This window comes from Echiichthys vipera (genome assembly GCF_963691815.1).
Source record: "Echiichthys vipera genome assembly, chromosome: X".
Taxonomy (NCBI): domain Eukaryota; kingdom Metazoa; phylum Chordata; class Actinopteri; order Perciformes; family Trachinidae; genus Echiichthys; species Echiichthys vipera.
Genome location: NC_139825.1, coordinates 32174318 through 32187601, shown reverse-complemented (window position 1 = coordinate 32187601; position 13284 = coordinate 32174318). Strand labels below are relative to the sequence as shown.

At 43.0% G+C, this 13284-nt stretch overlaps 1 protein-coding gene across 2 annotated transcripts in view; it reads right to left on the bottom strand.

The window, feature by feature from the left end:
- Positions 1-13284, bottom strand: part of itpr1a (inositol 1,4,5-trisphosphate receptor, type 1a) — an 81842-nt gene that overhangs the window by 46795 nt on the left and 21763 nt on the right. For both annotated transcript variants that reach the window (XM_083939709.1, XM_083939710.1), the window contains exons 12-28: positions 11540-11694; positions 10043-10142; positions 9605-9765; positions 9365-9506; positions 6086-6244; positions 5332-5504; positions 4267-4386; positions 3853-4047; positions 3395-3646; positions 3164-3305; positions 2490-2643; positions 2208-2398; positions 1952-2084; positions 1804-1858; positions 1550-1715; positions 1213-1386; positions 79-153 (exon numbers count right to left, since the gene is read on the bottom strand). In XM_083939709.1, coding sequence (XP_083795835.1) covers positions 79-153; positions 1213-1386; positions 1550-1715; positions 1804-1858; positions 1952-2084; positions 2208-2398; positions 2490-2643; positions 3164-3305; positions 3395-3646; positions 3853-4047; positions 4267-4386; positions 5332-5504; positions 6086-6244; positions 9365-9506; positions 9605-9765; positions 10043-10142; positions 11540-11694 — 2547 coding nt within the window. The remainder of the gene's footprint in view (positions 1-78; positions 154-1212; positions 1387-1549; positions 1716-1803; positions 1859-1951; positions 2085-2207; positions 2399-2489; positions 2644-3163; positions 3306-3394; positions 3647-3852; positions 4048-4266; positions 4387-5331; positions 5505-6085; positions 6245-9364; positions 9507-9604; positions 9766-10042; positions 10143-11539; positions 11695-13284) is intronic.

Sequence of the window (13284 nt, the reverse complement as noted above, 5' to 3'; positions counted from 1 at the left end):
TATCTAGGGCTATGCAACAACATTTGCAACATAGGCAGAGAAGAGCTTGTTAACCATACTTAAAAGTAAGATAGTTACCTCCTTTACCACCCTATAGTTGTAACTGCTGGTGCTTTCTGCTTTCTTTGGTTTGTCTGTGCCCCCTGAATCCCCCTACAAGGTACACCAAAGACAATGCATCAGAGGAAAACGCCTTACTAACTCTAGTAGATACTTAAAGGCCCTATTATGCTAGTTTTTAGGGTCAATTTTGTATTCTTCGGGTCCACTACAATAGGTTTACATGCTTCGATCTTAAAACACATTATATTTCTCATATTGTCTATTGCTGCAGCACCCATGCTCCAGAATCATTATCCGAATGTTTTATTGTCACTGTAACAAGTACAACAAGATTAAAACAATCACCCTGTCCATACATATACAACATGATTCACACAATAAGAACAGACATAACAGGATGACCGTAGTAACAGGCAGGGAGGAAAAGGACAACATAGTAGATAGGATAGTGGAGGAGAAAAGATAGCAACACTCAAACTGTGTTCCTGTAGGGAGTACAGTGTGGGAACAGGAAAAAAGCATCAGCAGACATAGGCACATATAAGCACACGTTACAACATAAGAACTCAAAAACAGGTTGCACTGGAGGGGCAAGAAGCGCGAGGAGGTGTCCAAATGCAAATACAAGAGTCGCCAACAATCAACAGGTGTCCATGAGAGGAAGGAGGGAGGAAGTAATGAGAGTGTCACACAGCTGCGTTCTCCTGGAGGACTTGTTCCAGCAGCGGCCTTGGCCAGGGCAGCTACCGAGATAGTATCCGGAATGCAGAATAGATTGTGATTGTTTTGGTTAATCTCCAAAATAAACACCAAAACAGCATAAAAGTGGCCAAACTTACAGCTTACAGCTTGAGCCTGTGTGTAGCAGCCTGACCAATAGGGAAGTCAGGATTCTTCTACGTAGACAAATTCTGGAAATTCGAAGAAATCGCTAGTAACGACCGACACCCTCAGAGCTGACCGTCAGCAGGGCTCATGTCTAAATGCAAGTACTTCATTACTTGATGTATCTGTATTATTTAACATGACTATTATACATTATAACAACATTCATAGATAAGAAAAGACAGACAAACATAATAGGTCGTCTTTAATGGTGACTAGCTTCTCACTGAATGTGTTGCTCCTTTGATTCACAACATACAGCACCTTTTTATGCTCTGGCTCAGTGGAGAGCCCCTCTCCTGCATCCATGCCCTCGTCTGGGCCCTGCCTTTTGTACACCCAGAGCTCAGACTTCTCTACAATAGAGCGCAGCTGGTCCAGGTCAGACTTTATTTGCTTGTAATTTTCCACATCTTGACTGGTGACCAGCAGCTGGACCTGTGAACACATTTATGTCACAATATAATGTAGAGAGAAGATGATACTGTTCCCACATTAAAATTTTACTATAAAATAAATACATTTGTGTTTGTATGCATGTGTCAAATGAAAAGAATCTAACGCCCAAAAAACGTTTGAGTTGCTGGCTGTAGCTGTATACCTGCTTAAAAGCCTGCAAGACCTCCTGCCTTTGGCTGAAGTGCCTAAAGAGCAGGTGGAGCGCTCTGGATACCAGAGGAGGATAGTCATGCATGGTTAAGTGGAGAAGGACCCTCAAAAAAGTACGGCCACCATGATCGTCCAGGTCCAACGGGGTGTTTTCTTCACTAGATACAAACACAGAACACACGCTGAAATGAAAACACACATTCCTGACATTTGACTTGTCTTTTCCTTTATTGAAACTGGGATTACCTTCCACCAAATATTCCCTCAGCCTGCTCTTCAATGTGCTCAAAATCCAAAGCCCCTGCAATAAAATGAAAACAATATTTGTATTGAATAAAGTCGATTTCATTGGCTCCACTCTAGTGTAAAATATAGCCATGAATGTTACCCTGACCTGGCATGTTGTTCGGTCCTTCCACTGATCCACTTACAGATAATTCACTCTGGGAGTTACTCTCGTCAAACTCCCTCTTAAATATAGACAGCAGACAGGAGATCCTGTAGTCCAGGCGGACATTCAATATGAACTACAGGGCAGGGAAGAAAGTGTTATGTGGAGATTTTGGAGGATGCGGGTATTGTATGGGTTCAGTATCTACTGTGCTGTATGCATGTAATTGCATTTAAATATAATATTGCATGTCCTTCACCTGCAGGATCTCAATGATCTTGAGCTTGGTGTCCATGACCAGTATGTCCTGTTTCTCGGGTTCAGTCTGAATCTTGACTGTCTCTCCATTGGAACTGGGGTTTAAAGTTGTGGGGAGGAAGCCCCCTCCTCTCAGAACCACCTGAGACATCAGTTCTCCTACGCCATGAATGGATCTCATCACATTACTGCCTGGAAACAAGCACACGCATGCATAAATACATACAACTTCATTTCCATGAGGTATATTTGGTTCTCCACTGATCAACAATGGTGTTAATACCTTTACTATCATCTTCTTTGTCAAGCTTGTTGAAAGGGAAAACTGTGCTCACATGGACACAGTCTAAAATAGCCAGCAGGATCTTGGTTAGTCTTAGCAGGTCACTGAAGTTGTAGAAGCCAAAATAAATCAGGTTCCTGGCCAGATTCACCACCTAAACATGGAAGATGTATAAATTAAAGGGTATCTATCATGCTTATTTTCAGATTCATACTTAATACTAATATAATATTAGGTTTCTACTAGACCATGTTTACAAACTTTAATGTTCAAAAAACAACATTATTTTTCTCACACTGTCCGTCTGAATATACCTGTATTCAGTCTCCGTCTGAAACGCTTTGTTTTAGCGACTGTCTCTTTAACACCCCCTCCTGAAAAAGCCCAGACTGCTCTGATTGTTCAGCATTTCCGTGTCTTCCGCATCTACACTCTTTGCGTCTTTGCACCACACAGGGCTTGGGGAATGACTGTTACTGCACTTTCTACCTATATATCTCTCTGTGGATTGAGCTTTTTGATACTTTCACAGTATTTATATAGCACCTCAACCTGCTTTACAATACAAAAAAGACAATGAAAGCTCAATTTTAAATAGGTTTGCGAGTTTAATCATCAGAATATGACTACTATTGCATGAGTGGGATTAGATATTAAGAATGTGCCAGACTGACCTCGAAGGTGAGCTTGTTCTTCTCTTTATCTGCAAAAGGGAAGCTCTGACACACCACGTCTCTCAGGTAGTTCTCCACAAACTCCATAGTCTGACAAAATCGCTCCTTTATTTCATCTTTAGATGTTCCATCGTTGTCATAACTATAATGAGACAAAAAAAATCCAAATGAATCTACAACCTACAAAATATTATACAATGAACAATCTGTTAAATTTGTCCATTTACTCACTCGTCAATGGCAATTTCTGAAGGGATCTCAGACCAGAGTCTAGCGTATTTGACAGGTGTAACTTGCTCCTGAGGATCGCGATCCACATGCATGTGCAGCATCATGCGGCAGAAGGAGGCTCGCAGATCATAAGGCAGGTCTTCATCTGACATACATCGCAAGATCAGGTCCACATCCAGCTGGCCAGAGATCTTGTTGATTGCCAGGTACTGGCGGTCCAAACACATCCTGGCAAACAGGTTCAGCTGGTACCTGTAGCAGTAAATACACAAAGTCAGACTTACATTTGTAAGTTTGCACATGCTTTTTTTGTTAGGTGTCCAATTCTGTATTGTGCTATTATATTCATTAGTACCATACTGCTGCTTCTGCTCTGGCTCGATCTTAAGTTATATAGGGCACTAGCATGATCGAATTTCTCCCAGACAACCACATGAAAAATAAAGCCCAGTAACTACCTGTAATAACCGATCACCTCCTGGTCCTCCTTCTGGCCCTCCTTGGCATCCTGGGCCAGTTCCCTGATGCTTTTACTGCGGATTTCTTTATTGCTGTCTTTCCAAAATAACCACACCTCCTCCTCATCCTCCTCTGACTCCACAGAGTTCTCCCCGAGCGGCGCTCCCTCGATCTCAAATCGAGAAAGCACGAGTCTGCGGGAAAAGGGGGTTTTCTTTTGTTAAAAGACTAATGAAAATAAATGAGTTACATTTATGCAAAAAAAGCATTAGGATTAAAATGTCACCATCAGAAGCTGTAAAAAACAAAACAAAGAAAAAAAACGTCTAGTACACTGAAGTGTTGTGCACATTAGTGCACATTATGAGGAGGACAAGAGAGATTTAGGTGGAGGCAGAGGGGTGACTACTCACTTCGTTTCTATGAGGATGTCTGCATTAGCTGGATCCAGCACTGCGTTACAAATGAGCTCCTGTGTCACAGGGATGGACTTATTCATTGACACACACAAGTCTGACAGGTAGTCCAGGAACCTGGACACACGTACACACACAGACAGGTACACAAGTACACACACACACACACACACACACACACACACACACACACACACACACACACACACACACGATGTGCAAAATTAATCACCCATGATGCAAACTCAAGATCAACACAAGCAACAGAGATATAGAAAAGCGTAACATCGTTGCAGCTTGAACAATGTACTATGACCAAAAAGTGTACTTCAAAGTCAAAATTCAATGTACTAAAATTAAATATACTTATTCTGCAGTACTTAAAGAGGTGTTTAAGTGTACTCAAAAGTGTACTTTATTGTAAGTGTATTGTGAATTGAACATAAGTTTAATTTGAAAAAGTATAATCAATTGCATATACTTATAGTAAGAAGGTAGACTTATTTTCAAGTTGTTTGTAACACCATATAAAGTGCACTTAAATTTCACTTTCACGTCATAAGCATACTCACAAAATGTGCACAATACAAGTTTATTTTAAGCTCTATTTCAGTGTACTGAAATTATACTAAATTGCAAATACTTGAAAGTAGAAAATTAGTTTACTTTTGATAAATGTAGTTGTGTTCACGTCCTTTGAAGTACTCCATAAATAATGAATTAATCTTGTATGTCAATTAAATTGTTTAAAATGTTTTTCTCATAATTGAAGTACTATTTGTCATGGAATAGAATAACACACTTCGAGTGTACTAAAATGGTACCAGAAAGTAGCTTAAAGTGCATGTGAAGTAAAATAATGTCATCTTGTAAGTATACTTCTGAAGCACTTAATACAGTACTTACAGAATAACAGTATTGTACTTAAAATACACTTAAAATAAAGGCGTCCATTAACACATAATCTTGCTAATTCTTTATGCTTGATTCTGGGTTTTTTTGTTTTTTTTACCCAAAATCATCATGTTTGTAGTGTACAGGCAGATTGATGCACACACAAACCTGGGCTCACGATTTTTGCGAACCAGGCTAACGAACGTGTCGATCTCCGCAGCAGTGATATGTTTCTCCAGCAGCTTGCGGTTGTTGTGGAGCAGAGCTGTGATCGTATCTTCAGCCAGGACATCATAGCCAATCTGTTTCTGCATGAAGCGAAACTGTTTGGCGATATACTCCTGCGGCACAGACAGACAAACAGTGTGAGCACACACAAACCAAAACAAAATAACACAGACTTTCTGTGATAAATGTCCTTATTAACCTAACCCCGTTATTTCTTTACATTCTACAGGGGGGCGTAACCTTGTTATATCTATATCCATTACTTTTATGGACTGAGGTCATTTTGGCCCTTCATCTGTGTGCAGGAAAACCGAGCATGTTCACAAGTACCAGACTGCCTCCTTGTTTAACCTAATTAAATGATCCCTCTGACAATTTCACTGTAATGTGTTTTAGAGCAATCTTTCTTCTATTTTTTTGGGGGGGAAATGTGAATGTTGTATTCCACATTAAGAGGATGAGCTCGTACCACTGTGCGGCTCAGTGTATTCGTATTAGCAGACAATTTAATAAAGGGGCTTGGCGGGCGCACAGGATATTCAGTTACACATAATTGTATCTGAGCTGCTGCTGCTAAGAGCAAAGACTTCTTTCACTTACTTTTAGACTTAATCAAGGGAATTTGCAGCACGTACACACATGCCACACAGAGACGGTGCTCACAAAGCAGCCTTCTAGGTCTGACAAACTGTACCTGGTTCTTGCGGTAGTCCTGCTGAGAGTGACGCAAAACCCGGTAACACAGGCGACAGATGTGTCTGAAGGGGGCATGCCGCTGGTCAGCCAGCTCCTCCAGTCGCAGCATGGGACCGTCCCCACTGTCTGTGAATGGAGCCTGCAGGAGCTTGAAGATCTGAACAAAGGGATAAGGTTGTGACAACTGTAACCATGCTGAAAATAAAGCCAAAAGAACACACCGTTACAGATAGCAGGCCTGACCACCATGGCACATTGAGTTATGATAAAGACTTGAGGTAATGGGTCAAACAACTTTATGTTCAATGTAAAACATGTGTTCAAGATATAACAATCGTCATAAGATGCAATTGCAGACGAGCCTGTTCTTTCAGAGCCTCAATCTTGTCACGTTAACGGTCACTATGTGTGTTGCCTTTTTTTTTTGCTCTATTGTAAACTTTATTGAAACACATTCACCTCTCTACTTCTGGTCTGTCCCCTTTATGTTACCCTCTTAGATCCATACACACACACATGTTCCTATTACACTTCTGCCCTTACTACAAGCCTGATTCATAAGTTGGAAATTCCCAATTTCCGAGCACAAATGAAGCGCAGCATAACAGACAGTGACGAGGTCACTAGCAGACCAACCGCTGTCAGCAGCGTCACTAGCATGGCTGGGCATTTACATCTAGCTCTAGAACAGCCGAACGCGCTCATGCCGGCCAGCATAGCGGCCAGACCAGCTGATATTCCCCCAGAAATCTGGACAAAAACACAACGGGGATGAAGAGGTGGGAAGCAACGTCGGGGCAATAGAGGAGGGTCGAGACAGGAAGGTGAAGAGGAGAAGATTCAAGCCGTGTGTCCCCTCTGTTGTTATGGGAAATGTATGGTCTCTCTACAATAAGGATGAACTGACGGCGCTAACGCGGAGTCACCAAGAGTACCGTGAGTGCAGTCTGATGTGTTTAACGAAGACATGGCTGCACTGGGACATCACGGACCAGATCATCTCCGTAGATGGCTTCCACACCATTCGGGCTGACCGGGATTGCACCAAGATCGGTAAGTGGAAAGAAGGGGGGCTTGCAGTTCTAGCAAACAGCAGATGGTGTAATCCCTCTCCCCACGGGTATTCACCAGGTGCATTGCAGCAGCTCTTTCACCTCTGCAGTCGCAGGGCTTGAAGATCCTGCCATATCTCGACGATTGATTAGTTTGTGCACCCGGCTTTAGGCTGCTGAGGACACGGCTTGCCTTCTCTCTCATGTGTCTCAGCTCGGTCTGAGGGTGCACTGGGAGAAGAGCTCTTTGATCCTCTCTTTGGGTCAGATTTGGCCCCCCAACCCTTGCCGCCTTGAGCAGTGGGTTTGGCCCCTGCAGGGTCCAATCCACTCCCTAGAGCTCCTGCATGGGACCTGCCCCTGGTGTTGGACGCCCTATGCATGCCACCTTTTGAACTGTTGGCACTGACAGATCTGAGGTCGTTGTCTGCCAAAACTGCCTTCCTACTGGCCATCTTTCTGCAAAGCCTTGTCTGTGAGCAATTCATGCTTGAGGTGGAACTCAGACGGCTCTGGCTTTACTTCGTGGCCAAACACGGCTTTTCATCCTAAGGTACAGGCGTGCTCGCACCTCAACCAGCCTATCCGACTGGCATGATTTGAACCCCTATTAGGTGATAATAGGTAGATAATGATAACTCTGAGCTGCTGTGCCCAGTGCTGGCCCTTAGAGCCTATGTACTATAGACATGAGGCTGTCCGATCAGCTCTTTATTTTTCATGGTGGACCTAGGAAAGGTCGTGCCGTGACCAAGTAACGCCTGTCCCACTGGATTGTAGACGTGATAGTCTCGGCTTATGAGTTGAGCAGCCTCTCTTTACCATCTGGGGTGAAATGCCACTCTACTAGGAGGTGGCTGTACATGACGTCACCAAAACACGGCGGGGGAAGCGGGCCGGAAATAATAAGTCGCTTCCCCGTGTCTAACAGGCGGTTCACCATGGACCTGAAGTCCTGCTTGAGGACCTCGTACTGGCGGTTCTTTAGATCATTGGTACCAGCCTGCAGGACCAGTGTGGAAGCCAAGTTGTGCTGTAAACACAGCCGGTGGGCGGAGGACTCAACCTCCCTGGCGCAGGCTCCTGGGCGGCAGAGGGTCTGGCCGCCACGTACCCTCACGTGCCTGACCATCAAGGTCCAACCAGCATGGAGAGATTGTGCCGTTTCACAGGCTGCCTGGAGGTTTGCCCGGCCTGCGGCTGCTGCTAACCGAGACGGTGGGAAGGGATCAGGTTGGACGAGCCGACCCTGGCTTCTGAGTCGGCGAGAGCCACGGCCGGCTGGATGGTCGGATACCGGGGACGAGCTGGAGCGCACACCCAGCGGAGGGAAATCCTGCAGGCTTAGGACGTCATACCTGTTATTCAGTGGTAAATCCGGGAGAGGAGGAGGGAGAGATGGGTGAGCCCCAGTGCTCCTGTTCACCACTGACCAGGGTTCACTCGGCTTGAGTGGAGTTGAGCTTGACAGAACCGGAGCCGTGGCTCCGTCCTCCCTGATGGAATACTGCCACTCCGCGGGCCAAAGGCAGGAGGTGAGGGGTACTGAAGACTTGGACTTGACTCCGTGAGTGGTGGTGCCAGAGATTCGGGAGTGATGGAGCCAGTCCACGGCAGGGTGGTGTTGTCTGCAGCAGTCATGGTCCAGTCACCAGCGCCGGAAGCCCTAAGATGGGCGATGAGCTTTGCCTGGGTCGTGGCGACGGGCAAGAGATCCAGGGGGATTTTGCCCCTTTCCCTGAGGTCAGCCTTCAGGCCAGAGGCGTTCTCCCCCTCAGTTTTGAGAGGGTGGGGAGACAGGACTCACACACGACCATCATGTCGCAGCCTGTGCTGGGGATCCATCACCCCGGGACACAGAACCACCACAGGGAGGTGAGTATAATTCCGGCCCTGGAGCCGAAAGTCCATGGAGACCTTTTTCCCTCCTAGGCAGGAAGGCCACTTCACCAGTTGCCTTTAGATCCCACTGAGTTAAAGAAGTTCTTTAAAAATTGGTGCCTCGCTAGTGTATATATACAGTATATAGTTATATATATATATATATATATATATATATATATTGTTTTATATTTCTGTTTTTTTCAAATATATAGTATATTGTATGTTTATATTGTTGCTGTTAATATGTTATTTGTATAGCTGGAGTTTGCAACGAAAATAATTTCCTCCTGAGATTATTAAAGTATTTCTGATTCTGATTCTGTTTCTGATTAAGGCATTACCTGTTTAAGAATATTCTGTTCTCTCATAAGCTTCTGTCGTTCCCTGTTGGGTTTGTTGACCATGATCTCTAAAACGTCCTGCCCATTGTTGGGAATATCCACCACAAAGAACACCAGATCCTCCAGAAGCTTGGTAACCGCTCTGATTGTACATAGAAAAGAGAGAAACAAATCAATAACACACAAATGCCCCATTTCCTGTTAGAAATTGATAATCTGGCACCACAACACATTTTATACCTCCTCTCATTTTGTGTGATGGTGCCTTTTTCCAGTTTTCCAGCAATAGAGGCCAGCACTTTACTGGCATCATTAGCAAAGTCAAGGTCTCTCACTTCAGCGGGGGAGACGGGCACAATGGCAAAAGCCTCTTTGTCCTCTTTCAGTGCTGAGGTGCCAATCTTGAATCAGAAAATAAATGTACAACATTTTCACCTTTTAGACCAGTATGAGATATTTTTGGAATACTTAGAATTTGTCTCTGGGCCCACTTATTACGATTCAAATACTCTAGCAACCCATAATGAAAACCATAATTGTGCATTTGTTGTGAAAAAATACTTAATATTAAAAAACTCCAAAGCAGAAAAAAAGGGGGGTTGCACAGAAGGTATTCAGCCAACAGTTGATTTAGATTTGTCTTACTGGTGACCCCTTGGTGGATAAACTGTAACTCACACGCAGCATGACAGGCTTTTCCTCTTCTTTGTCGATTGGTTGGTTGGTGCTGTGAACCCATGTGTTGGTGCACAGGTGCCTGAGGCGCACATAGGAGTTCCTGAAAGCACATTTTAATATTTCTTATATAAATATATATATATATATATATATATATACACTGACACAAAGCAGTATTCAGAGTCATGCCAGACACGTGTACATCTATGGGCATTCAAAAATATTCCTTGTTTATAAATGATACAGTGCCCTCTATGATGCCCTCCAGGGTGCCCTTCAGTGGAGAAAACTTGATGCAGTGCACTAGTGGGTGCCCTTTTGCTCGCCCTCGCCACTCAGAAAGCCTGAGTGACACACTCTTCACTCATAACAATCTTACATAACAGGAACACACACATTGCGAAACTTTGTGTGGCTCTTTAATTAGGCTTATCCACTTTTAATGTGATTATAGAGATCAAATATGTCTTGCTTTCACTGGTTAGAATTGAACATGATTGGTTATATTATTATTTGCATTTGTGCTTTGAACAGTATTGGTAGTATAAGTTCATTCCTGAATAAAGAGAAGAGATATTATATCAGTATATTCAGTAAGTGTATATGTGAAAATAAAGTTCATGAGCAAGATATGCTCAATATAAGCAACTTGTGCTTGTATTTTAGCGCTGGGTTATGTTCAAAATAAGGATAACATCTTTGTCTTTAATTCAGTCAAAGTCTCAAATGAAAGTTAAAAAGGTAACTGTGTCAAAGATTTGATATGCTGCTTGCAGTGCAAACCTATCAAGATTTGCATGTACTGCGGTCAGGCATGTTTTATAGTATTACTGTCCAGTATCTGCAGGTAATGATGACGCAGACCACCAATCTTAAGTGATCAAATGACACTTAAGAGTTTTTATACAAAAGATAATGTAGGCCTACTGGAGGGTAAAATGTTCAAATTTTCAAAGGCCTCCGCAGCAGACCCCCTGATCACCTTACAGACAGACAATACCATTACGTCAAGCTCCAGCAAGACCTGTGTGTTCAAATGAGCACATCACACCTGTGTGTTACAAGAACTTCCTCTTCCCTCAGTTATTCCAGTGAAAGACACAGTATTACCGGAAAATAATGTGTCAAACAAACACGTTGTCGTATATAACAAGCACAAACACATCTGTTCACAAAAACAAGGTGAACTATTGTGAATATCCTTGTCTGCATAATCACCATGAAGAAGAACTCTGTCAGGTAGGCCAGCATGATACTGTCTATTGTGAGTAACAGTAAGTCACACTCTCACATATTGACAAGCATTAACACACTTCCCATGGTTTATTGCTCTGTAAACACAGTAAGATGACTAAAAATGCTGTGCAGTGGAAGTCCCCGGATTGTAATGTGGTTTGTTTGAGTTTCTGCGGAAAGAGTTAAACAGCAGGGAAAGGACCACACTCTTCTCTGTAACACAGGTAACATGAAAACACTTTTACGTTGCGACCTTCCTACCTGGGTACCAGCGAATCTCCCCCTCTTAACGTGGTAGGGTCGAGCTCAAATATGGAAGATATGTCATTTCCATCAGGTACAGACACAAGGGTGTACATGACTTTATCCTGGACATGTCTCAAACGGGCCCGTAAGGCTTCTTGCTCCGACTCCAGCTGGAGGGCAAAAATTTGATTATAAATAACCTGCATAACAAAAAAATACATCTTGCAAACCAGATCTTCATTTTCGGCAGTTAAGATTATCTGCCACGTTTGTGTCAAGATCAATAAGAATCAGAACTGCCTATTATTTTGGAAAGATTTGGAGGAAAATGCAGTAAGTAAGTTCGGTAAGTTCAAAGACTCTCAAGAGGGTGACTATTTTTTTCCCCTTTGTAAGTTGGATAGATGTCACAGTCTTATTTCAATACTCTAATAATGGCAGCCAGTAAATTACTAAATGATTTCATCATATCAGTCAGAGTTTTGAATTGATTTGCAGACTTGGAACAGTTGGTAAATATATCTAGCTGTTTTTATGTTTTAGGCTAAACTCGAATGAAAAATAGTCACCAGAACACATTTTTTCTTTTCTTTTTTTTTGCCCGGTCCCTCTGCCATAGCCTCAGCTCCGATGTGTATAGTTTTATGTTTTAACTGTAGAAGCCAGGCAATAAACTCAGTAGCAGACTATCTGTGTGCTGGTTCACTTGTCACTGCCTGGTCAGCAGATGTGAACAGCCTCCAGTTGGCACAGTCACAACCAGCTCAGTGAGCTGTAGCAAAAAACAAACCAGAGAGGTGCATTCACTTTGAAAGGACGCCATCTGCTGGTGACTGAGCTATAATACCATCTCATGCTGCAAAAATACATTCAGTCATCCACTGCTCAGCATCCATATATATATAATATATTATAATATATTTAAAAAGGCACATTTATCCTCCTGAGCTACACCACCTTCACAACCAGGCAACAGCTTTTTGTTTTTTATTTGTTTTTAGAGAGCTTGAAGAGTAACGACACACCAAAAGCACTTTCAGTTGAAAACCAGTATATGTGTATTTAGTAGTGTTGTTGATGGATTGAGGTAAGCTTTCCACTAAATCTTGACATTATGGCAGGAAATAGCTGAATTCTTCATATTATGCCATAAACATGCATATAGACTGCCCTCTACTGGTTGGAACTCGACGAATGAATTGATCTGATCTGGTGGCAGATGACGCATGTGGAAGCAACTCTCATCAGTAAAAACTCTCCACCCTACTGCTAAACCCACGTCTCCCAACTCTGCGGAGAGAAGTGGGCATGGCTTAGCTCACCCTCTTAGCCCTGTTGTTACTTTTTTTACAGAGGTATTTTTTTGAGTTTCCAGGGTAGAGGCACTTCAGCCAAAACTCGAGGGTTCTCTTAAAGCCAGGTGAGATTCACTGGTGAGTACGTACCTCTGTACGGTTGTGGTGTCACAACTATACCACATTCAGGTAGAAAGTGCCGCTACAGTGTCTGTTACAGTCATTCCCCGGCTGCAGTGAGTGTGTTTACATGGGCATGAATATGTTTATGAGGTTTATCCCGGTTATGAGCATATTTGGGATATGTTGTTTAAGAGCACAGAGAAATCGGGATATTCATTCGCTGTGTTAGGAAATATGAGACACTGCACTCTACATTTACTACGGTTTCACAACTTTACGGATAATTTATTCTATGCTCTGATCACTAACTACTGCCTCCACACGACCTTTATCCCAACATGT